A 23,972-nucleotide genomic window follows, 5' to 3' on the forward strand; every position below is an offset into this window, starting at 1 on the left:
TCTACACTGACCCGGGGGTTTCCAATAAAAAATGATCTTCTTCCCTACTGCCTGCCGTGGAGTCTACCACAGCTTCATTACTGGCATTGCTTTCTTCAGAAGCAACAGATATGTTACTGTCGTTACTTATGTTAAATACTTCATGTATTTGTTTCTTGATATCGACGTTGCTGGTTTGAGCTGAAGGTGGTGGCTGCGGTTTTCCTATATAGATAACTGGTGAATCTTTATAGTATTGGTAGTATTTTCTTCTGTGATATATAGGCAAAGAGAGGGAATAATCTTCTCCATTTTCATTTAGTTCATTATTCAGTTGTGAAATTGACTCCAAACGAGTAACATCATTTCCTATTTTTAAATCTGTTTCAGTCACACCACTTCCACTAGTCGTCTTTGTTTGGGTTGTCTGTGTTAAAATCGTTGTTTCGCTCTTTGAGCTGATATTTTCTTCACCGTTTTGCTTAAGTCTGCCTATAGCGTTAGAGAATTGTTTCTTGAGGAGATCAAAGGAATCATCGGCAGGTTTGGAAGTCTGCTCCAGAGTTGTTTCAGTGGGTCTTGTTGTAGTCGGTACTTCTTTTGTTGTAATAGTTATGGCAGAAGTTTCCGACAAGGTTGATTTAACGGGCTGCGTTGTAGTTGTCGTTGACAGATTTTCAGTAACGTTGGTTATGGGAAGCTCAATCGAAGCAATTGAGGTTTGTTGCACACCAGTATGAACGGTAATTTTTTCGTCAGTTTCTTGTGTGCTTGTTTCATCTTTAGATTTCACGGTTACTTTTTTATTCAAAGGTCTTTGCAATTTTATAACTTTTCGTCGTAATCCTGGCCTAAGTGTAGTTTGAATGCTTTCTGTATTGGTTACTGGCATAGTGAATGCTGATTCAGTAGTTGTTGTAGTCGTTAAAAGTGGTCTTTTGAAAGCGAAACCCTTTCGTGTTGCTTGTGTCACTGCCTCAGTGGTTGAGAACACTTTTTCCGTGATACTAGGTTTCACATTAGTTGGTGCTCTTGAACCTTTGGAAAGTGGTCGCTTGAATGTAAAAGCTTTTCTGGTTATTGAAGTTGGTGTTTCAGTTGTTGTTTCTAGCTCATCTTCTTTTTCGGTAACCGTAGCTCTTTGCGTCGTTGATGTTGTCGTACGCAGAGGCCTTGTAGGTCTAGTACGGCGTGTAGTTGGCGCCGCTTCAGTTGTTATTGGTCGTTGGGGTCTGGCACTTTCTTCGTATTCATATTCCTCAACATTTTCACTTTCAATTATTGTTGCAGGCTTTTTTATTAATTTCCTTCTAGTCTTGATAATTGTTTTCTCTCCATTTCCCCTTCGTTTTGATTTTGGTGCAAAGTCCAATGAAAGGAGTGAGGATAAATCGGAGTCTCCGAAGCGTACACCACCACGGTTTCGTGTTACAGGCCGCGGTGTGCTAGGCGGTATCTTCTCTGTTATAACCTCATAGACGTACTCATATTCAGGTTCAGCTTTTTGCACCGTTTTTGTGTGAACACGTTTAATGGTCTTTTGTGTATTGCTAGCCGTATTGTAGACTCGCGTTTGAGTCGTTTCAGTTTTAGTTTCGTTTTCATTTATTTCATTTCTAATAGAAATTCCATCAGAGCCGCCAATTCGGTTCGTAGTTCTGGAACTGCCTTGGCCTGTATATTGCGCACGTGCGCCAATTCTAGAACGAGCGCTGAAAGCTTTTCGGCCTGAAGTTCGGCTGTTGGCCAAACCTGTTCTCTCTCTTCCATCCGGTAGATCTGCGTTCGTTTCACCAGTGTGCTCTTCTGCGGCTTCATTGTAACGGTTGCTTGTTAATTTGGTGAATTGGTTTGTTTTAAAGCCTTGTACTAAATCGCCATGCGCTCTCTGCCTATTCTTCGTATTAGTTGCACTCTGAGATGCCGAACTAACTTCAGTTTTCTCTAACAGATCTGAGCTTCCTTCATCATAAGATTCTTCAGCGGCAACATTTTTACGGCTGCCTGCTAATTTAGTGAATTGGTTCACATTGGTTTTTGAGCCTTGTTCAGTATAGTCATGCTCTCCCTCCCTATGCTCAGTGTCACTTGCAGTCTGGGATGCCGAATTGGTTCCAGTCTTTACTGCATTTATATTTTGGGAAAATAGGCTGAGGTGTCCTGAATTTGTTGAAGAATCTGTATCAGAGTTGGTGCCGTTTTCAAGGCTTTGCTTTGTTGTAGAATCAGCAGGTGATTTATTCTTTCTCATATCAGCAGATATACTTTCATATTCCCCAATAGGAGCAACATCATCTTCAACCTTTTTAATGTTTGTGGAACTTTCTTTCTCTTCTATATTTACTTTCTTTGAATCGACTTTGGGCTCGCTTGCAGTTGTTGAGCCATTGCTCACTTGTTTTGTTGATTTCGAACCCGACTGAGCAGAATTAGATTTAGTTTCATTTAAATTGTCTCCTTCTTGATGTAAATATTGGGTAGACGTGAATGATCCAGTAATGTTTTCATTGTTTTTATTGAATTTATTGCTTCCTTTGTCTTGAGAATCTCTTACTTTAGCAAAAAGCTTTGTAGAACTCAACTCGGTGGCAGTTTCATTATTCCTTTTGACGCCTAAGTCACGATGCTTTGCTCCATAAACTGCAGCCGTTTCATTGAGTGCTTTGGTGGTGTTCCTGCTGCTATTTATTCTTCTTCTAATTACAGTAGTTCTTCTATTGCTGGAATTTAATCGACTTCTGTTATTTCCGCTTAGATCTGTTGACGTTACTTCATGGGCGTTTATACTATTGGTTCCCCCTTTGACACCATCGTGTTCAGCATGTGGTACAGTGCTGATTTTTTCCTGTTGTGAGGCGATTGGTGGACGGAAACTAAACTCGGCTGATGATTCTTTATTTCCTCCTTCTTTGTATATTCCATCCAAGTGTACCCGATTGCCGAGGTTGTACTGAGTATGGTTGTAGGGTCGGTGTTTATTCTCATCTAATGCCAATAATGAGGACAAATCGTCCTTATCCGCTCGTGGCCGATAATTACCTCGATGTGTGGTGCGTCGTCGGGAAGTTTCAGTTGTGAAGTCAAAGCGGCTCTCTAACGTATGACTTCTTTCATTAGCATCTTCATTAGAATTACTTGATTGTTTACTATCAGTGGCTAATGATTTCTCATATTCGTATGTATGAGTTGTTGTTTTTCGATTTGATGTCTTCTGTAAATTTCTTTGAGTAATTCCATTAGAGGTTGTGGATTTGCTATGCGCATTACCTTTCAGAACATATTCGTGTGCCGTTTGAGCACGATTTTTAGTTGCAGGGACTCTTATGCCAACTTCTATTGAACCTGGGCTTAGTGTGGTTTTGCCCGATTCCTCTTCGCTGATTTCTGCCGCGGCAAAGGAGGTTTCTTGGAATGCGCGATTATTCGTACTATTTTCTTTTCGAGCTGCATATACCTTTTGGATGGCTGGCGTTGTTGCACTTTCCGATGTAGATTGCTCAGTGGTGGGGTCTAAGGTAGGAGAAGTTCCAAAAGGATCAGACGATGTGTGCCCACTGGAAGTGTTATCGGATTCAAATTGCGGCATTTCTGTAATTTTATCTATTTCAGAGAGAGTAGAGATTTCCGGTGGTGCGGTTGTAGATGGTCTGTCATTAATTACGGAGTTGGTTTCAGTACTGATGTCCTCTACGATCTCGGAGGACGAACTAACTCTGTGATGGATTAAGTTTCGTTTACTGGAATCTATGCCAGATTCAAAAGTCGGTGACGTAGTAGTTTCAATGATCTCTGGCAGAGTGGTGCTTTCTGGCGCTGAGGTTGTAGTAGGACTACCTCGAACTTTGGACCTTGTTTGATTCGAGTTATTTTCTATGACCTCAGATGACGTACCAACTCTGTGACGCGTAAACGTTTGCTTACTAGAAATCGTATCGGATTCAAAAGTCGGTGATACAGTAGTTTCAATAATCTCTGGCAGAGTGGAACTTTCTGGCGCTGAGGTTGTAGTTGTTCCACCAAGAACTTTGGATCTTATTTGACTGGAGGTATCTTCCGCGACCTTAGATGATGCACCAAATTTGTGTCGCGTAAAGGTTTGCTTACTAGAAATCGTATCGGATTCAAAAGTCGGTGATACAGTAGTTTCAATAATCTCTGGCAGAGTGGAACTTTCTGGCGCTGAGGTTGTAGTTGTTCCACCAAGAACTTTGGATCTTATTTGACTGGAGGTATCTTCCGCGACCTTAGATGATGCACCAAATTTGTGACGCGTAAAGGTTTGCTTACTAGAAATCGTATCGGATTCAAAAGTTGGTGATACAGTAGTTTCAATAATCTCTGGCAGAGTGGAACTTTCTGGCGCTGAGGTTGTAGTTGTTCCACCAAGAACTTTGGATCTTATTTGACTGGAGGTATCTTCCGCGACCTTAGATGATGCACCAAATTTGTGACGCGTAAAGGTTTGCTTACTAGAAATCGTATCGGATTCAAAAGTTGGTGATACAGTAGTTTCAATAATCTCTGGCAGAGTGGAACTTTCTGGCGCTGAGGTTGTAGTTGTTCCACCAAGAACTTTGGATCTTATTTGACTGGAGGTATCTTCCGCGACCTTAGATGATGCACCAAATTTGTGTCGCGTAAAGGTTTGCTTACTAGAAATCGTCTCGGATTCAAAAGTCGGTGATACAGTAGTTTCAATAATCTCTGGCAGAGTGGAACTTTCTGGCGCTGAGGTTGTGGTTGTTCCACCAAGAACTTTGGACCTTATTTGAGGGGAGTTATCTTCCGCGACCTTAGATGATGCACCAAATTTGTGACGCGTAAAGGTTTGCTTACTAGAAATCGTATCGGATTCAAAAGCCGGTGATACAGTAGTTTCAATAATCTCTGGCAGAGTGGAACTTTCTGGCGCTGAGGTTGTAGTTGTTCCACCAAGAACTTTGGACCTTATTTGACTGGAGTTATCTTCCACGACCTTAGATGATGCACCAAATTTGTGACGCGTAAAGGTTTGCTTACTAGAAATCGTATCGGATTCAAAAGTCGGTGATACAGTAGTTTCAATCATCTCTGGCAGAGTGGAACTTTCTGGCGCTGAGGTTGTAGTTGTTCTACCTCGAACTTTGGAGCTTATTTGACTGGAGTTATCTTCCGCGACCTTAGATGATGCACCAAATTTGTGACGCGTAAAGGTTTGCTTACTAGAAATCGTATCGGATTCAAAAGCCGGTGATACAGTAGTTTCAATCATCTCTGGCAGAGTGGAACTTTCTGGCGCTGAGGTTGTGGTTGTTCTACCTCGAACTTTGGACCTTATTTTAAGGGAGTTATCTTCCGTGACCTTAGATGATGCACCAAATTTGTGACGCGTAAAGGTTTGCTTACTAGAAATCGTATCGGATTCAAAAGTCGGTGATACAGTAGTTTCAATAATCTCTGGCAGAGTGGAACTTTCTGGCGCTGAGGTTGTAGTTGTTCCACCAAGAACTTTGGATCTTATTTGACTGGAGGTATCTTCCGCGACCTTAGATGATGCACCAAATTTGTGACGCGTAAAGGTTTGCTTACTAGAAATCGTATCGGATTCAAAAGTTGGTGATACAGTAGTTTCAATAATCTCTGGCAGAGTGGAACTTTCTGGCGCTGAGGTTGTAGTTGTTCCACCAAGAACTTTGGATCTTATTTGACTGGAGGTATCTTCCGCGACCTTAGATGATGCACCAAATTTGTGACGCGTAAAGGTTTGCTTACTAGAAATCGTATCGGATTCAAAAGCCGGTGATACAGTAGTTTCAATCATCTCTGGCGAAGTGGAACTTTCTGGCGCTGAGGTTGTAGTTGGTCTAGCTCGAACCTTAGACCTTGTGTGATTCGAGTTCTCTTCTATAACCTCAGAGGAAGTACCAGCTTTATGACGTGTAAGGGTTTGCTTACTGGAAATCGTATCAGAATCAAAAGTCAGTGATGCAGTAGTTTCAGTTATCTCTTGGAAAGTGGTACTTTCTGGCGCTGGGGTTGTAGTTGGTCTAACTCGAACTTTGGAACTTGCTTCATTGGAGTTTTCTTCCTTAACCTTTGATGACGTATCAACTTTGAGATGCGTAAATTTTCGCTTACTAGAAATCGTGTCAGATTCAAAAGTCGGTGAAGTAGTAGTTTCTACCAACTCTGGGAGAGTGGTACTTTCTGGCGCTGGGGTTGTAGTTGGTCTAACTCGAACTTTGGAACTTGCTTCATTGGAGTTTTCTTCCTTAACCTTTGATGACGTATCAACTTTGAGATGCGTAAATTTTCGCTTACTAGAAATCGTGTCAGATTCAAAAGTCGGCGAAGTAGTAGTTTCTACCAACTCTGGGAGAGTGGTACTTTCTGGCGGCGTGGTTATAATTGGTATACTTTGAATTTTGGACCCAGTCATTACTGCAGAGCTTGGCGGAGCAATAGTTGCCGGGGCATTGGTTGTAATGGGTCTTCTTCGAATATTAGATAATACCTTAGCCGAGACGTCTTCTGTGGTTTCTGTTGACGAAATAGTAGAATACTCAGGTTGTGATTTTGACGGAATAGTTGAGGAATAACTTTCGGTGGTAGTTTCTAAGTTCGTTAATGTTGAGTGAATTTCGTCGTTAATTACTTCGGCTGCCGTATTTTCATCCTCCAATGAGGCTTCAGCAGACGTCGAAGTTGTTGTAAAATGGCTCTTAGACCCATTTGTAGCAATCGCAAGTGTCTCTTCATTTTTTATTTCCTGCGATGACGTTTGTGCTTTAAATAGATTTTCACTAATGAATTCACCCGTGACATCTTTACTCGTCTTGTCCGTGAAGCGACTATTTTCACGCTGGTTTGACGTAGAAGAATTCACTTGATGAGTGTGGGTTGAATGTCCACGATTTATTGTGTGATATTTGCTTGCAATTTGATCGGTATTAAGCTGGTCATTATTTATATTCGACTTTATGGTCGTGGTTCCCGTAACCTCGGACGCTGTATTTTCACCGTCAGATTGCGGTAATTTACCACCTCGAGATATACCCTCGTAGATGCGATCGCGACTTGTTTCGGCTTGCTTTGCAACTTCGTCGAGATTTCGGAAGAATGAAGAAGACTTTCCCTCGTTTAGCTGTATACCTTCGTTACCGCGCACAATTGTGTTGTAATGTATGGTTTCAGTAGTAGGACCGTGATTTTCTGTGCGACGTGTTATTGTTTGGTATTTCGAATCTACATTGGACCCATTTTTCATCACTTCAGAATCTGCTATTTTTATTTGTGTGGTTATTATCTCCTCAATTGTCGTGGTTATGATCTTACCGTTCTCACTGGTTTTTGTTGTATGATAAGTTGTTGTACGCACGGTATTGCCGTCGTCGCTTGTTTGGACAGTGGTGGTGTTTCTGTCGCTGAGGTCATCCAAATATTTGGAGGAGTTGAGCTCTAATGTATGCTCGTTTTCTTGTGTGCGATTTCTCTTAATAGTGGCATATGCTTTACCAACATTTTCACTATTCGCATTTCCATTAATATTTATTTCGGTTTGTTTATATGATTTTTCATTAGATAGTGACTTATTTTCCTCCAAGTTATCGCCACCACTAGTGATTGTGGTGTAAGTTGTTTGAATCTTCACTTTACCATTGCCCTCATCCGTTATGGAGGTTTCATTGGTTTGAGTAGTCAGCTCGGAAACTGAAATTTGATTGTTGTCGTCTTTGACGAGTGTAGCATAAGTGGATTGCGTGTGATTCGCACTGTTATTCTGATTAATTTCTTTTGTTTCCGTATGAATCTCATTTTCATCGTTTGCACTCTTCGCATCTGCATTTTCTTCGTTTATCATCTTTAAGCCACGACCACGGAAATTTGCATGGCCATCTGTAACTTTCGCGTTGTCATTTTCCTCTGACTCTGCCTCTGCTGTCAAACTTTTGCCGCGATACTTACTTGTCTGCAATGTCTCGTCCTTGGCATTTGCAGTCAGAGAATTTAGTTGTGTAACTCTATCCCTATTTTTATTCTCACTAAGTGTATTAATTAGGTGTTCGTCATTGCTTTCGAGCTTACTCTTTGCCTCATTGGAGGCATACGCTCGACTGCCACTCTTTTCTGCTGAAAGTGAATCAGTTATACTTAAGCTAAGATTTCTATCTACAACATGCCTTAGACTATTTGAATTTGTACCACTAACACCATCTACTACATCTACTAAATGCGTGTGTGTGTGCATTTTTGCTTGTGTATGGGTGCGCGTAGTGCTGACCTTATCATTTGTTTCCAATCCTTTTTGTACTTGCAACACATCTGAATTGGAACTCACCTTGGTTTTGGAGGCATTTGTTGCTGATAACCTCGTTTTTACTACGCTTTGTTCATCTTCTATACTTTCAGTGGTGGATTTTGTATCTTCGGTGTTTGTTGGATTGGAGTTATTCGGGCGCGTACGACGCCTTGGGAAACCGAAAGGTCTAGGGCTAGATACAGTTCCCAGGAACTCATTAGTGGGTGCTGATTCGGTAGTAGTTATGATGTTGGAGGAATCCGTCTGTTGATTTTGGATTTGATTTTTGCGAGTTAGTAACTCGTTTAATTGTTGTTGTCTTCTACCACCAGAGTATTTAACGGTATTACCTCTAACACTACTATTAAACTTATCATCCGTACTACTATTACTACCAGTATTTAGACTAGTTTTCTTTGTTTCACTTAAAATTTTGTTGTTGTTGTTGTTTTTTCTGTTAATATGATTTTCATTATCTAGGTCTGTGTCAGTGTTTGCAGTTGTAGTTGTTGATTTTGTTACATTACGTGTTCTTGTTGTAAATTTATATTGTGTCTTTAGGCGATTATTGCTTAAATTCGTTACCTCGTCGGCGGAGGGGGGTTGGTCAGTGTCAGTGGTGGTTGTGGTGGTGGCGGTGCTTGTCAATGTTTCGGTAGCTGTAGTTGTTCGAGCAGTTGTTGTCTCAGCGCCTTCTGTTTCCAGTTTTTCGGTTGCACTTGCAGTCGTTGGATTTGCAGTAGAGGCGGTTTTTTCAATAAGGGAATTCACATCAAGCGAAAGGTCTAAGGGTTGCTTCGATTCATGCTCAAAGGTTGGAGGGAGAGTGGTAATTGTGGGTAGGGAATCGACTAGTTCATTATCATTTGATGTGGTTGATGTTATTGTGGTGGCGGAAGCATTTGTTGTAGAAATGGTAGGACTGGATGTGGATGTGGTGACAGTGGAAATGATTTCGGGATTAGTATTTTTAATGGTTATGGAAAAGGTGGGTGAGTCATTTGCGGTTGCGGCAGTGGTAGTATTTGGTAAAATTGGTTCAGGTGTTTCGTTGTTAAATGTGTTTTCTAATAAATTGTATCTGGTTGGAGTTTCTTGGGTGGTTGGAGTCTCTGTTGTTGTAGTGGTTGTACGACGACCTATACTCGCATAGATGCGTGTTGTGCTTTGTGTTGATTTTTGTGTGGAATCAATTGCTGCCCGATTTAATTGTACCGTTACATTTTGTTCTTCCTCTTGATCCTCCTCATCGTCTCCGGATAAGCTTTCCTCATCTTGGCTGGTGAAAGTTGTCTTAAGCCTGTTTTGTGGTCGTGGACGTTCCAGATATTTATACCTAAAATACATGGGTATATTTAAAAACATTTTTAAACACTGAATTATAAAATTAATACATTAATGCGTTCATGTAACGAAAAAACATCTGAAAAATATACAATCGGAAAGAAACACGTATTGACTAGAATGACTAAACCGATTCGAACTTCAGTCAATTACGGCTAAAGCCAAACCGATTCTGTTCCAGGGCATTTTGATCTTTCTAGCAGTCTCGGCTATCAATAAAGAGCTGACCTGCAGCACTGAACAATTGTTTACTATCAATACTCGATGAGGAGCAGATATATATTTTAAAGCAATTCTTTTAAACAAAAGTATTAGAAGTGTGAGAAAAACTAAAACGTTACACAATTTTTGAATGTTTGGTATTCTTTGGCCAAAGCCGAACCGAATCCGAACTGAAATTTTGTGGGAAAGCATGGCCGAAGCCGAGGCATTGCGAGAGAAGACGTATTTCTTTCAATACGTCAGCGTCGCTTTGCTTAGAGGGATATTGCAATGCTGAGTTCCCCGAGGGTTGGCGATGGCAAAATACCAAAACCGAATGCATAGAATATTTTCTACCCATCAGGTTCGTGTAGTCTATGTCTCATATAGCGAGTACAAGTTTCACTTTTCTTTTAGTACATAGTTTAGAGTTTTTGTATTAAGTATGGGCTTTATACTCTTCTTCCGATACATCAGGAACCTATTTGGCTAATATAAGATTTAACCCGCATAACACCCCCCTCTCGGCCATCAAAGCCACTATAAGAAAATGGGTGAATATTGCAGTTACTAACGGATGTGCATCGAAGAGCTGCAGATGGGCTAATCTTAGAATGCTACTGTTTGCTCTGATTGAGCAATAAGGACTGCAGCAACTTGTGAGATTGCGGATGGGAATATTTTATGGTCAAAGTGACTGAATGTAATACATACAAGACAAATTCGTTTGTTCTTGCAGACGAAGGTGCGGAGTTTACAAGGTTATTGGATAAATGTTTCGAGAGCAGAAAATCTGCACTCTTTAACAATCCAATTCCGATTGATTCATTACCCAAGGGAAACGAAATTCCTGGTGAGCCCGCATCTTACCTACCGATATGCTTACTAGATACAATGGGGAAAATACTTGGGAGAGTACTGCGCTATGGTAGCTGTGGACGTTAAAAACGCTTTTAATACAGTTAGCTGGCAGCGTATAATGGAAATGCTCATAAAAGTAGGGGCTCCTAGTTATATTATCAGAATAATTGGGAGTTATTTTTCAGACCGTAAACTGAGTTTTAGAACTGACAAAAGCATTGAGGACTACACCGCAACAGCAAGGATCCCTCAAGTTTTAGGCCTACTACTATGGAAACTTATGTATGATGGTGTTCTAAGACTGGTTATGCCTCCTAGAGCCTAAGTCATTGGATTCGCGGTGGTAATAGTGACAATGATAGAATCAACAACGAATCAGTTGGTAGGATCAAGGCTTGGTTGACGTCTAGAATATACTGTGAAGAAGGCGTCGAGTGTACAGTCTTATCTGGCACGAATAATGCCAAGCAACGCTAGCCCTAGCCATAGCAAAAGAGTATTATATAGTAGGGTTGTCAGCTCGGTCCTTTTGTAAGCGGCACCGATCTGGGCTGATGCATTGAATATAAATAGCTACGCAAAAAAACGAATGGCCGTCTAGCGGGTAAACGCTTTTCGAACTAATTGCGGCTCCTATCCTTTGTCATTGCATGACTTATCCCGGTAAGGCTAACCGTAAAAAGTAAAAAAATAATCCAATAATTTTGATTAATCCCTAGCAAAAACGTTGCGCTGCTCCTTGTGGTATGCTTTTTATTTTCTTCTTGCTTGAGGCAGAGACATTTTTTTAATCATTCATAAAGGTGATCACGATCGAGCTCCAAAACAGTGGTATCTTAAGGGTTCAATACGTCTAGACGTACCTCATACATATGTTGGAAAGACTGTCTTACCCCACAACTTAATAATTGATATATGGACCAAAATACAATATATATGCATCGTTCCACATATTATAAAATATAACATAATATAACATTAATTTCGTCAAAGAGATAAATTTCTCAGTAACTCGCCTAAGATCTTACCTATTTGCATTAGTTATAACTTCTTCAGCTTTTTGACTGCTTTCAGTAGATGTGTACCTGCCACGATTCCGATTCAAAGAAGTATATGCTCGTTTTTCTTCGTTTTCCTTTGAGGTTTTTACTTCTTCATCGCTGGCAGCTTCCTCCTCTGTTTCCGTTCGAACAGTCGATGGTCGTGCACGTCGTATGCTAGCGTAAGAGGGAGTCACCGTATTCGTTGGTCGCCTTGTGGTCTTAGCCCTACTCTTCAACTCCACCTCTTCATCATCTTCGCTTTCGTGCTCTGTAACCTGTTTTTCTTCCACGTCATCTTCATCCTCCTGCCCTCTAAGAGAGCCTCTATTTCTATTAATTGTAACATATTGCTTTTTTTCTTTCAAGAAGCCATCGAATTCAGACAATTTATCTAGACCCTCATTTTGGGGGCCCTGTCTACTGTTACCACGCACTACTGAGGAGTATTTGGAGAATCCACTGCTGATGCTTCCTTCATTAACTTGCGACTCATCGCTTTCAAATTTGGAGTTCGCTGTTTGCTCAGTGTTGGCTTGACTAGATTTTCGAAATAGTGACGACGAAGTGAAACGATTACGGATCGAGTTGTATGAATTGGGCTTGCTGAGCACTTTATCGTACAGACTTTTGCTAATAGGTGATTGAGTAGTGGCCGCATTCGACTCACTGGAGCTACTTTTAATTGATATCGTGCCATCATCTTTGCGTAGCAAATGTTTTTCCAACTCCTCAATGCCACCGACTTTGCGAATTAGCTCAATGAGTTCTTTTATGACCTGTGGGTCTTCTTCGGCTTCCTTGTCTTTATAGTGTGTTGGCACATCTTCCTCTATCTCCTCCTCTTCATCTTCATATTCGATTGGTGTTGGAGTAGTTGTAGTTGGGGTGGTAGTTCTGAAAAATGATGTGCGCGAAGTGGCAGCCGAGATGCGATTGATAGAAGCTGTGGGGCGGGGTGTGGTGGTTGTTGTAGTAGTACTGCTGATAGGCGCTGCAGTGGTAGTTCTAAAATAATGAAAGTTTGTATCATTAGCACCCTTTTATAATGAAATAAAACTTTTTTTGCACTAACTTTTTGATTTTGCAGGGCACATTGCGAGCAAAATCGCACGAATCAGCTGCGGGATTAAAGTACAAGCCCGATGGACAAGTAAACATGTGACCCACAATACCCAATCCCGACGGGCCGCTGTCCAAGCACCAATAATATTTCTTACAATCGCGTGGATGTTGGAAGAACCCTTCCTCTTCGCATTTGAAATCTGTATTTAAGTGAAAAAATAATGGTGAATATGAAAAGTATCTTCGCGGAAGTTAAACTCACCAGTTCCTGGATCAGGCGTAGTTGGTGGAGCTGGCGTCGTTACACGGCCACCAATATACAACGAAGAACCCTCTGGATTTGTCAGTCGTATCGTTGTCTCGGGCTCCCGCGTTGTTGTCGTAGAGGGTGAGGATTGCGCGCGACGACGTCCACTACTCAAAGTTACCCGACCCGAAGAGCCTTTACCCTCGCTGCTGCCACCAATTCGATTCAGCTTCGAAGATGAGTTTTCACGACTACGTGACCGTGAAGGCTTTTTGGGTGCATTTGGTTTAGCGACTTCGTTAATACCAAGTCTGTTGGATGATACAAGTTAAGGTTACATAAATATGCATTTGCTATTACTGTTTGTTGAATAAAAATATACCCCAAGCTCTCTAACATGGATTCCTTGGCAGCCTCTATGAGCGGGTATGGTTTGCCGGAGCAAGTACCTCGGAAATCATCGTTGTCTATGGCCCAAAACATTATACCACCTAAACCGTGCTCGACGACGTATTGAGCTTTCTTACGTACAATGGCTTCATCGTCATAACCAACCCATTGGTTGCGTCTGTAGGCGTATGGCCCCATTGCATTCGGATTTGGTTGCACGACAGTCCACTCTGGGTCCTCTTTTAGATTTTGGCATATCTAGAAAATTATAAAACATACACAAGTTTTAATTATTAAGTATTACTTTTATTTTTCTTGTTATTATTAATTATTAAGTATTGATTTATAACTGGCAAACTGTTGAAGATTTATGTAATGTATAAAGTTTTTTGGGAATTAAAAAATATATACTAGTATGTATATTTAATTGATATTTAATTTTTCCACAAATGGAGAGGCTTTTTCAAAGGTTTTATGCCGCCTCCGAGTGGAAGATGATTGTTTTTGAGGAGCTTTTTCATGACAGAAATACACTCGGTGCTGAGTGGCGACCATTACTAGAAAATACTTTTTCTATCATTTGATGTTTTATGCCCGGACTTTCGAACCCGGCTACTAGCGAATGGTAGTACACATGAAATGAAATGTCCCACTTAATGACATTAGCGGCCCTTTTAGCCTTCTGACTTTTGTTGTCAACATGACATATTTACCGAAATATAGCTACCAGATCGAGAATAGTAATATTTTTTTAACTGCATTTAATTAGATTGAAGCTCAATTTTATAAAATGATAAAAAGAAAAAAAATATTTGCAAGATACCAATGCAATGAAAATGGTATACGGTTTTTAGTTTCGAAATATCATAATTTATTTTTAACTAATGTGCTAACGATAATGTAAACAGCTTCACCTATCAAAAAAGCCAAAGCAGCTTTTGCAAGCCTCAAGATATGATTCTCCAAACAGCTGACAATGCGTACCAAACTACGAATTTTTGATTAGAATGTTAAATTCGTCCTACTATACGGCTTTGGAAAGTGGTTGGTGTCTGTATCTGCAACAAGGAAGCTGCAGATATTTGTGAACCGATGTCTAAGAACAATTCTTCTTATATGGTAAACCAATGTTGGATTTCAAACGAACAACTCCTCACTTGAAGCAAACAAAAACCTATTGACATTGAGCTTCGATAGAGCAAATGGAATTGGCCAGCGACCGAAAATAAGTAGAATGGTACTGGGCTGGAACCCACAATGATCGCGCCGATGAAGAACTTTCAGAAATTGACGAATCTCTCTTTGACCCAAATTAAGACGAAAGCGAGAAGTATACAACATTGGAAAGCATTTGTTTCGGCAATATGTGCCCAAAGACGGCACGATAGAAGTGCCTGGCAATATGAAAAAAATACGGAACTTCAAAAATCCCTCTAACCGATTTGGGAAAGTGCAAGTAACTTCTTTTTTGTATATTTTTTTATTGGTTCATATTACTACAGAAACCTAACTTTAAAACTTCAAAATTTTAAACTTTTTAGTCAGAATTTTGTTTTGTTTTATTCTGGATGTTATCCAAGTTTGAAGTGAGTAAAAATTTGCGTTAATTTTTTTAATTTTTTTATGCATAACTTAAACATAAACTACACTGTCAAAAAATACGAATTAACGAGAGCACCAAAATGAACGGAAATTTTGTGAAATAGTGCGATTTTTTTAAGGGACCAACGGACTGTGACGAACAACTCAGATCTTTAAACTAACGGGGTACGGGCTATCGTAACTCTTCTATATTTTGGTCAAAGGCAATGCATGACAGCTACTTTCACCTTTCACGTTGATACATATTTCATTTGAAATATCTCCAGAAATAGATGTCTGGTGGTGTTAAATTGGACAATGCGGTGGGAAGTCAAAATCTGGCGGCCGAAAAACAAAATTTGCGTACCATTTTATTGGAACCAGAAGTTCTTTTTTTTTAGAACGCACGATGACTGCTCACGATTGAGAAACTGACAGCTGAAGAATTTCCTTGCATTTAGGTGTCTTGTGGTTATCCATAGCAAGTGTCTCCTTGAAATGACCATTCAAATGTGGAACTATAATTGGCGGTTTGGCAATCTGCGTAAAATTTATAACGAACTGCTACACAGTTGGTTCACTGTTTATGTAATATACATATTGCGAAAATAGATTGAATTACTTATAAAATATGATGTCGTTCCGTCAGCTGCCTCGGTTGGTTGCACAGTAACATTCATTGATTGCGCATTAAGGATTTTCAACAATGCCGTAGAGCCTTTGGCAAAACCTGGGACCTGCAACCTACTGTGGTCTGGTGGCATATTTATATATATATAATTTATAAATATTTTTAAATAATATATATGTATATATTTATATATATATAATTGGCGCGTACACCCTTTTTGGGTGTTTGACCGAGCTCCTCCTCCTATTTGTGGTGTGCGTCTTGATGTTGTTCCACAAATAAAGGGACCTATAGTTTCAAGCCGACTTCGAACGGCAGATATTTTTATGAGGAGCTATTTCATGGCAGAAATACACTCGGAGGTTTGCCATTGCCTGCCGAGGGACGCCCGCTATTAGAAGAATGTTTTTCTTAATTTGGTGCTTCACCGAGATTCGAACCAACGTTCTCTCTGTGAATCCCGAATGGTAATCACTCACCAACCCATTCCGCTACGGCGGCCTGGTGGATATACACAGCACTCATCAGACCAATCATCACTTATGCTTCTTTGCTCTGGTGGCTACTGACTATGGTTAAGTCCACACTTTGGGAACTATACAAGCTGCAAAGAAGTGTATGTTTATGCATTACGGGTGCCTTGAGGACAACCTCCGGCGATGCCCTAAACGCTTTGCTTGATTTGCTCCCCTTGGATCTTAACATACAACAGGGAGCAAAAAAGCAATGTATAGGCTCCATAAATATGGTTTCTGGTATAAAGATGGAACTTCGGGGCATAAACAAATCTTTAAGATGCTATCTGAGCAGAGTCCACTGTTTTTGGAACTTAGGAAGACCTTATACCCATAGTCTCATTTGGAGAGAAATTTGATGTAAAATTTCCATTCTGTGAGCAATGGAGTAATGCAGAGTGCATTCAAAGAGGTTTTACGGATATTTTCTTTACCGATGGGTTCAAGAATGAAATAGATTCTTGAGCCGGATGGTACTTAAGCGATAGTACTAAGTATCATTACGCTATGGGAGGAATGGAAACTGTCTTCCATACGGAAATTTTTGTCATTCAGAAAATAGCAGAATGGATAATTGAGAGGAGATGGAGTGGGAAACAGATTGAAGTCTTTAATGATAGTGAGGCTGCATTAAATACTCTGGAGAATGCAAAGCAAACCTCAAAGGTTGTTCAAGAATGTAAGAAGAAGCATAATTCTGTTGCAAGACAGAATAAGTTTGAACTTATGGGTTCCAGGACACTGCGGTGTTCAAGGGAATGACATTACCGCTTAATTAAGCAAATGTGGATCAGCGGTTACCCCCCAGAGCCAATAATCGGAATCAGTTCTGTAGGAATCATGAACTGGATCAGCGATTATGTATGCAATTTACATAAAGAGCGATGGTCCGGCCTAGAACGCTGCAGAACTGCAAAGTATTTTGTGACAGCCAGTACAGAAAACTGTCGAACTTTCTTTTAAAACTTGGACGAAAAGACGTTCGATATTAGTACAGAACACAATCCATGGGGTCAACATATGACCACCATTGAAATAATTGAGAGTCCGATTTGCCTGTCTTGCTTAGATGAAGCGCATATCAGTGAGTATTTTCTCTGTGAGTATCCCGCATTTGCTAGAGCAAGGCTGCGAATTTCGGGTTCCGATGTCATGAGAACGAGTAAAATTCGTTTCGGCTTACCAAATAATCTGGAACATTCTCACAGGTCTAGAGAATATATATAGAATATAATAGAGAAATAGAGATACTCTGTTCTATCCTATTTTTTTTCCTTCTGTTTCTCCGACTGGTTCTCCGATTTGAGCTCACAAACATACGGTAATTAGGCCTTCGTAGCATTCTGTCATCATCGTCTGCTAAGGGAAATGGCATGTCTAACAGCATTTCCGAAAAATATGAGCCATTGATGCCGTCGCTCAAAAAACCTCACAAAATTGTCATTAGATATGGATGTCACACGAAAATGAGTTTCATCAGAAAATTAACTTGACGGTCATTTTAGCACAAACTGAGTAGCGAAAGCTAATTGCTGAGTCAATGGGACGCTGCAGGCGAATTATCTTTGAACTTTTTTTGCAAAATTTTCGTCGGTGTTGCTAACTGCCAAATCAGTCTAACAAACTTTTTGCTCACCACTCTGTATAATAATGGTTGGCAAAAAAGTCTTGCGGTATTTTTATTGAATTTTCAATTGTTCATAAAATTGGTTATAATAATGCGATTTAAGTCAAATATGCGCCGTTTTGTTCGATGACGAGTTCCCAACGAGATGCCAACTTCATAATGCCCCTCTTATAGAAGCTCGCTTCCCTATTGTCAAAAAACTCGGAGAGCCAATTTTCACAGGACTCTCTTGTGGACAACTTCCGACTACCAAGCTCGTTCGCCATGGACAGAAATAGGTGGTAATCACTTGGTGCGAGATCCGGACTATACGGTGGATGCAAAAGAACCTCCCATCCGAGTTCCCGGAGCTTCTGGCGCGTCACCAACGATGTGTGTGGCCTGGCGTTGTCCTGATGGAAGACAATTCGGCCTCTGTTGATCAAAGATGGCCTCTTCTGCATGAGTGCTGCATTCAAGCGGTCCAGTTGTTGGCAGTACAGGTCCGAATTGAGCGTTTGGCCATAGGGGAGCAGCTCATAGTGGATGATTCCCTGCCAATCCCACCAAACACACAGAAGAACCTTCCTGGCCGTCAATCCAGGCTTGGCCACCGTCTGGGCAGCTTCACCGCTTTTCGACCACGACCGTTTGCGCTTCACGTTGTCGTAAGTGACCCACTTTTCATCGCCAGTCACCATCCGCTTCAAAAACGGGTCGATTTTGTTGCGATTCAGAAGCGATTCGCATGCATCCATACGGGCAAAAATGTTTTCTTGCGTCAAGTCGTGTGGCACCCATACATCGAGCTTCTTTTTGAATCCAAGCTTCTTCAAATGGTTTATAACGGTTTGATGACTTATGCCCAGCTCTTGGCCGATGCTACGGCTCCTACTATGCCGGTCTCTTTCGATCAATTCAGCGATTTTATCGCAATTTTCGGCGACAGGCCTTCCGGACCGTGGCGCATCTTCGATCACCTCTGCACCAGAAAGAAAACGTTGAAACCATCGTTCTGCGGTGGAAATGGAAACTGTATCGGGTCCATACACTGCACAAATTTTATTGGCAGCATGAGATGCATTTTTGCCTTTATCGTAGTAGTACTGTAAAATATGCCGTATTTTCTCTTTATTTTGCTCCATGTTTGCGACGCTATAACTCACGAACGACTAAAAGCAAACAACAACTAATCAAACACGTGTTAGCACGTGAAAAGAGCTTTCCAAAAAGCTCTAGCGTGAACCGATGCGACGAATACAACTAGAACTACGCGCTTGCAAAGACAAGCTTGCGGAAATACCGCAAGACTTTTTTTGCCAACCTTTATATTTTACCCCATCATATTTTGGAATACTATGGATCGTCATTTGAGGTTTATTGAATATATCCGTTGTAATTGCAAGTTATAAAGTTGGGATAAAATAAATATTACAGGCGGAGAATACGAAGCCCTCTAAGAGGTCAACAAATTTGTATTTGTTTGGCAATTAGTTGAGTGAAGAAAACTTTTTGCCTTTTTCTTATTTACTTATTTTGCCATTGTATATTTTTCACCCCCTTTTTATATAAAAAATGATTTTCAATTAAAATATTGCAATTTACATTCGCCACGGTCGTTTGCTTACTCCCTACAGTTTTTATATGTAATCCACTTACCTCATAGTAAGCCAAATATCCCTTTTCGCGTGTGGCATCACCCTGTTCACCTGGTCCCTCCGATGGTGCTCCAATTTCTGTGCTCTCCTCATTGATGAGTGTGTATGAACGTCCATATGTGGGTATGCCCAACACCAATTTGTCGCGGTCAGCACCGGCTTTCAAATAATATTTGATGGAATAGTCCTAGTAATACCAAACCAAAAAGAAATAATCAATTAACCAATCAAATTTTCAATTACTACATCCCGCATATTTTCTTCTTCTTCAATGCTTACAATATTCAACTCTGCATCATAATTGTACTCGGACTCTTCCTCCAGCGAGTACAATGGAGCATGATGATTAGCTGATGGCTCGTGCGATGAATGAAAATCATACGAGAGCACATTGAACCAATCAAGGTACTTGTTCAGTTTTGGTATGTCGTAACCCTTTTCGATGTTCTCAATACCTGCCGGCACGGCCATTGTCAACAGCAGACGTGGCCGTCCGGTCTTCGCCGCCTCACGTTCGAATTCAGCGCGCAACTCTTGCACAAACTGTGCATAATTATCCCGGTCGCGCTCCTTACCACCCTCACGCTGTGCCGGATACTCCCAATCCAAATCGATGCCATCGAAGTGGTTCTGACGCAGGAATTTCAAAATGTTCTTAATAAATTTTTGCCGTCGCTCTGAATTCGCCATAAGCGGAGAAAAACGTGATGAGGCCTCATTCCAACCGCCGATGGCAATCATTGTTTTCAGTTGCTTGTTGTATGTTTTAAGCCCCGTGAATTTGGCATAGCCGCCTGCATGGTGGTGGTACAGATGGGATGATGGTGAGTGAAAAGGAATAGAAGTTCGTAGAAAAATGGTAAAGGTGGGTGTTAATTGAGTTTATTATGTCCTTTCGATTGGATTGGGTTAATGAGAAATTTGAATATACATTTATAGGCATACATACGTGTGCACATAAATACAAGCATACATAAATATTTCTACAAAGAGACTTATAAGTTTGCATGCACCCCTTTTCACGTTTTTAATCTTTGTATTAATATAATATTTTCTATTTGATTGTATATTGTGCATATATTTAAATTATACACGATTTTAAGTTTTACAATTTTGCATATTTTTAAGCAACAAGTAAAGCAATTTTTCGAATAAACAAACCATTTTCATAAAATAATCAGTTCGGCTATTTACATGTAAATTTGAAACTGGCATTTTTTCAACTAAAAATAAATTTTTTCAACTAAATTCAATCAATTTGCTGATTGCAGGCACTCTATTAACTCACCCTGTTCTATGTCCTGGTATTTGTCGAACGGTTTCATCTGATTGTCCTTTGTGAATCCACCAAAAGCGTACACCAAATGTGTACACAAATATGGATTAATATTCTGCGGATTGAATTTCGCTGTACCCGGTCTGTAGACACTCCAATTTGTGTAGTAGCAAACAACTCTGCCTTCCGAACGGACCTCTGCAAAGCGAAAACAACAACATAAAGGAACAGTTAATGTGAACAGTCAATTAATTCTTTATGTGAGTGATATAAATTGCATTAAACAATTGTCAATTTTTTAAATAAATATCTGTGAATTTTTGACAAACAAATGTAAGTCAATAAATTCTGGTTTACTATAAACAAATAAGATTTCTTTCATTAACAGCTGAGACTCAGTAATTCCTGAAAGTTTCATAGTGGGATTCCCATAACTTGTCAAGTTATATGCAAATAGATATTTACAGCGAACCAAGGGAAAACTGGGTATTTGCTTACTAAGAAGGTACGTAGTGAGCTGCCGTAGTAGGAGTAGGAATGCTAGAGCAATATTTTGCATTCACTGCCAAAATTTTCAACTGTGAACAAATCTCAAAATTATAAATTTTTTTTTTTTAATTTTTTTAATATAGTTTACTTTTTTTTAAACCCAAGCCACAAACGAACCAATTTTCAGTTAAATACTTGTATCTCCTCGCCTGAAATCTCTCAGCTGTCAAAGTTACCGATGACAGTCAAATGTCAAAATATATTCTAAGGTTTGCTATTTCATTTCGTGTGGAAACTATTACAAAAAATTCTCAAAACTTCAGCTCAGTTGTAAACACGGCGATGCGTATTTTGATTAAAAAACATTTTCGTCCAGGCCCATTTTTGGCTCAGCGGCTATGTTAAATAGCAAAATACCTTTGTTGGAGCGAACACAACCACAATTGTTCGAAAAAGCTTCTGTTGCATCTACAAAGATTGACTGTTTGCCGAAGTTTATTGTATAGCGGCATCATCGGATCTTATTTCTTTGCAAATGAAGTGGGAGGCACCATTACTGTCAGTGGTCCTCTGCACAGAGCGATGTTAACCGACTTTCTGTGACTAAGCTCGCTACATGCGACACAATGTTCGAAGCTGTGAAGGAGAAATTTGACGACTGCGGTAGCATTTATCCATTAGTGGCTATGACAAGTTCTTAGTCTTCGCTAGCAAGTCAACTACCTATTATGAACGAGCTAGAGGCTATATTCGGAATACAATTTTCGGAAAAAAATTACACATATTGAACCATGACTTCAAAAATTGGACGCACTAATTGCTATGTAAAGCATATGGAGAATATTTTTTAACCTGTGCAAAGGATGTTTATGAGTGATACAAGTGATTCCGAATGGGGTAGAGAAACACTAAGTGAAGATGAGAGGCCAGGTAGTCTACAAAGTGGTTATTCCCAGAAAACATCAAAAAAGTGCATGAAAAATTATAAGAAATTGTCTGTGAAAATCATTAGAATGTAATGGGAGGCTCCTCAGACAACTGTGTATCACATTTTGCACAAGAATTTAGAACTTCATAATCTCAATTCAAGATTTGTACCATACAAGTTGATGTTCATTAAATGTTTTCATTATAATTCAAACTTTCTGGAAACGAATGATTAGGACTGTAATGGAGTGTTGAACATAAAACAGGTTTAAGTATCTTCCTGCATCTGAAGCCATATAAGGCGCTGAGATCGTCATCCTAAAAGCATTATTAAAGGCACCTATGTATGTAGATAGCGCATTTGATAACATGGGAAAGCGAATATTTTGATTTATAAAAAGCAAAATCATTCTCGATTTGTTAATCTAATTTGTTTTTTCAAATATTGGAAATTGAATAAAATTAAATTAAAAAAAAAAAAAAAAACAGTGCGGCCACGTTAGAACAGTCGCTTGTGTAGTATTTTGTGTCAATCTGAAATAACACTCGGTCAAGTGTAATTTTTACGTGCCAAGGTGCCACCAATTATTAATTCAAACTCTCTTTATGACACCGGTTAAAAACTAATTTGCTTATTTGTGACAAACCTCTATGGAAGAAGACCCCGAAAGGGGCAGAATTAACTACTTCGCCATCTTAGGCGAAGAACCAAAAACTAAACGAAAAGCCTACAATGTAAGCAACCACTATGACTTTCCAGCGTTAAAATCTATAAAACCCGCAAGTACCCAACAAAACTTATCATGCCCAAAATTTTTATTAATAAAAAGCAAAACAGAGAAATCAATTAAAGCCTACAATATTTTCGCAGTCAGCAAAGCACTAGAATCGATAACAACTGAAAAACCTCTAGAAATATCATTCACTAAAGGAGGACACTTACTTATTCTGGTTAAAACTCAACAACAGACGAATAAATTCCTTAAAACAACACAATTATCAAATATTTGAAATATATCTGTCTCTCTTTACCAAACGTTCAATACCTCAAAAGGTGTAATATACTCCGATGTAATATACTCCGGAGCGAAGATGAAATCGTAGAAGGTTTGAAACAGCAAGGTGCAGTAGAATGCAAAAAAATCAAAAAATACATAGAGAGAAAACTCACCAATACCCCTCTGCACATCGTTTCCTTCAGCACCTATACCCCACCAAAAAAGTGAATGTAGGATGGCTTAAAATAAAAGTTGAACCATATATCCCATCTCCTATGCAATGTAAAATCTGCTTCATGATCGGTCCCACAGCTAAACATTGTACCTCTGAAGCAAAATGCAATGTATGCTCATCTAGCATTCACTACTCCACGCCTTGTTCAAAAGTATTGTGCATAAACTGCAAACATAACCACCGTTCAAACAACAAACAATGTCCCACGTATAGAAAAAGGCAAGATATAATAAAACATAAAATTTTAAATAAATGCTCTTTTAAGGAAGCTATCAGTCAACAAATTCAACACAGACTATAGTAAAATTGTACCTGAAGAGAGCGTTGAGCAATTCAAAAAAGAATTAAGGAACCTCAAACAACAGAAAAGGAAAACAACAACTATGTAAAACTGAACTCAACAACTACAATATCAAGGAAAGCACAGATCAATTATCAACCAACTCTGCACTAACATCATCCCAATTACACTTAGATCCAAATCTCTTACAACTTTATGAACAATACAAATTTATTAGTCAGTCCAATAACTTAACAAACACACCAATGACCACAAACATACACGTCCCACTCACTAACATAGACTCCACAAATTCCACAATAGAAGACAGTGAAAAAATGCAACAAAACTAAAACAACTTCCTCTCACCT

The 23,972-nt window shown here is 39.7% G+C and overlaps 1 protein-coding gene across 1 annotated transcript in view; it reads right to left on the minus strand.

Annotated features, from left to right (window-relative positions):
* The window catches only part of LOC128857626 (mucin-19-like), a 73,623-nt gene that overhangs the window by 45,159 nt on the left and 4,492 nt on the right, over positions 1–23,972 (minus strand). Inside the window, exons 2-9 of the mRNA XM_054093374.1 lie at positions 20,685–20,870; positions 19,676–20,190; positions 19,398–19,583; positions 13,398–13,663; positions 13,031–13,326; positions 12,779–12,968; positions 11,692–12,711; positions 4–9,593 (exon numbers count right to left, since the gene is read on the minus strand). Of these exons, the coding sequence (XP_053949349.1) occupies positions 4–9,593; positions 11,692–12,711; positions 12,779–12,968; positions 13,031–13,326; positions 13,398–13,663; positions 19,398–19,583; positions 19,676–20,190; positions 20,685–20,721 (12,100 nt within the window). The 5' untranslated portion in view covers positions 20,722–20,870. The remainder of the gene's footprint in view (positions 1–3; positions 9,594–11,691; positions 12,712–12,778; positions 12,969–13,030; positions 13,327–13,397; positions 13,664–19,397; positions 19,584–19,675; positions 20,191–20,684; positions 20,871–23,972) is intronic.

This window comes from Anastrepha ludens, chromosome 3, assembly GCF_028408465.1.
Source record: "Anastrepha ludens isolate Willacy chromosome 3, idAnaLude1.1, whole genome shotgun sequence".
NCBI classification, from domain to species: Eukaryota; Metazoa; Arthropoda; class Insecta; order Diptera; family Tephritidae; genus Anastrepha; species Anastrepha ludens.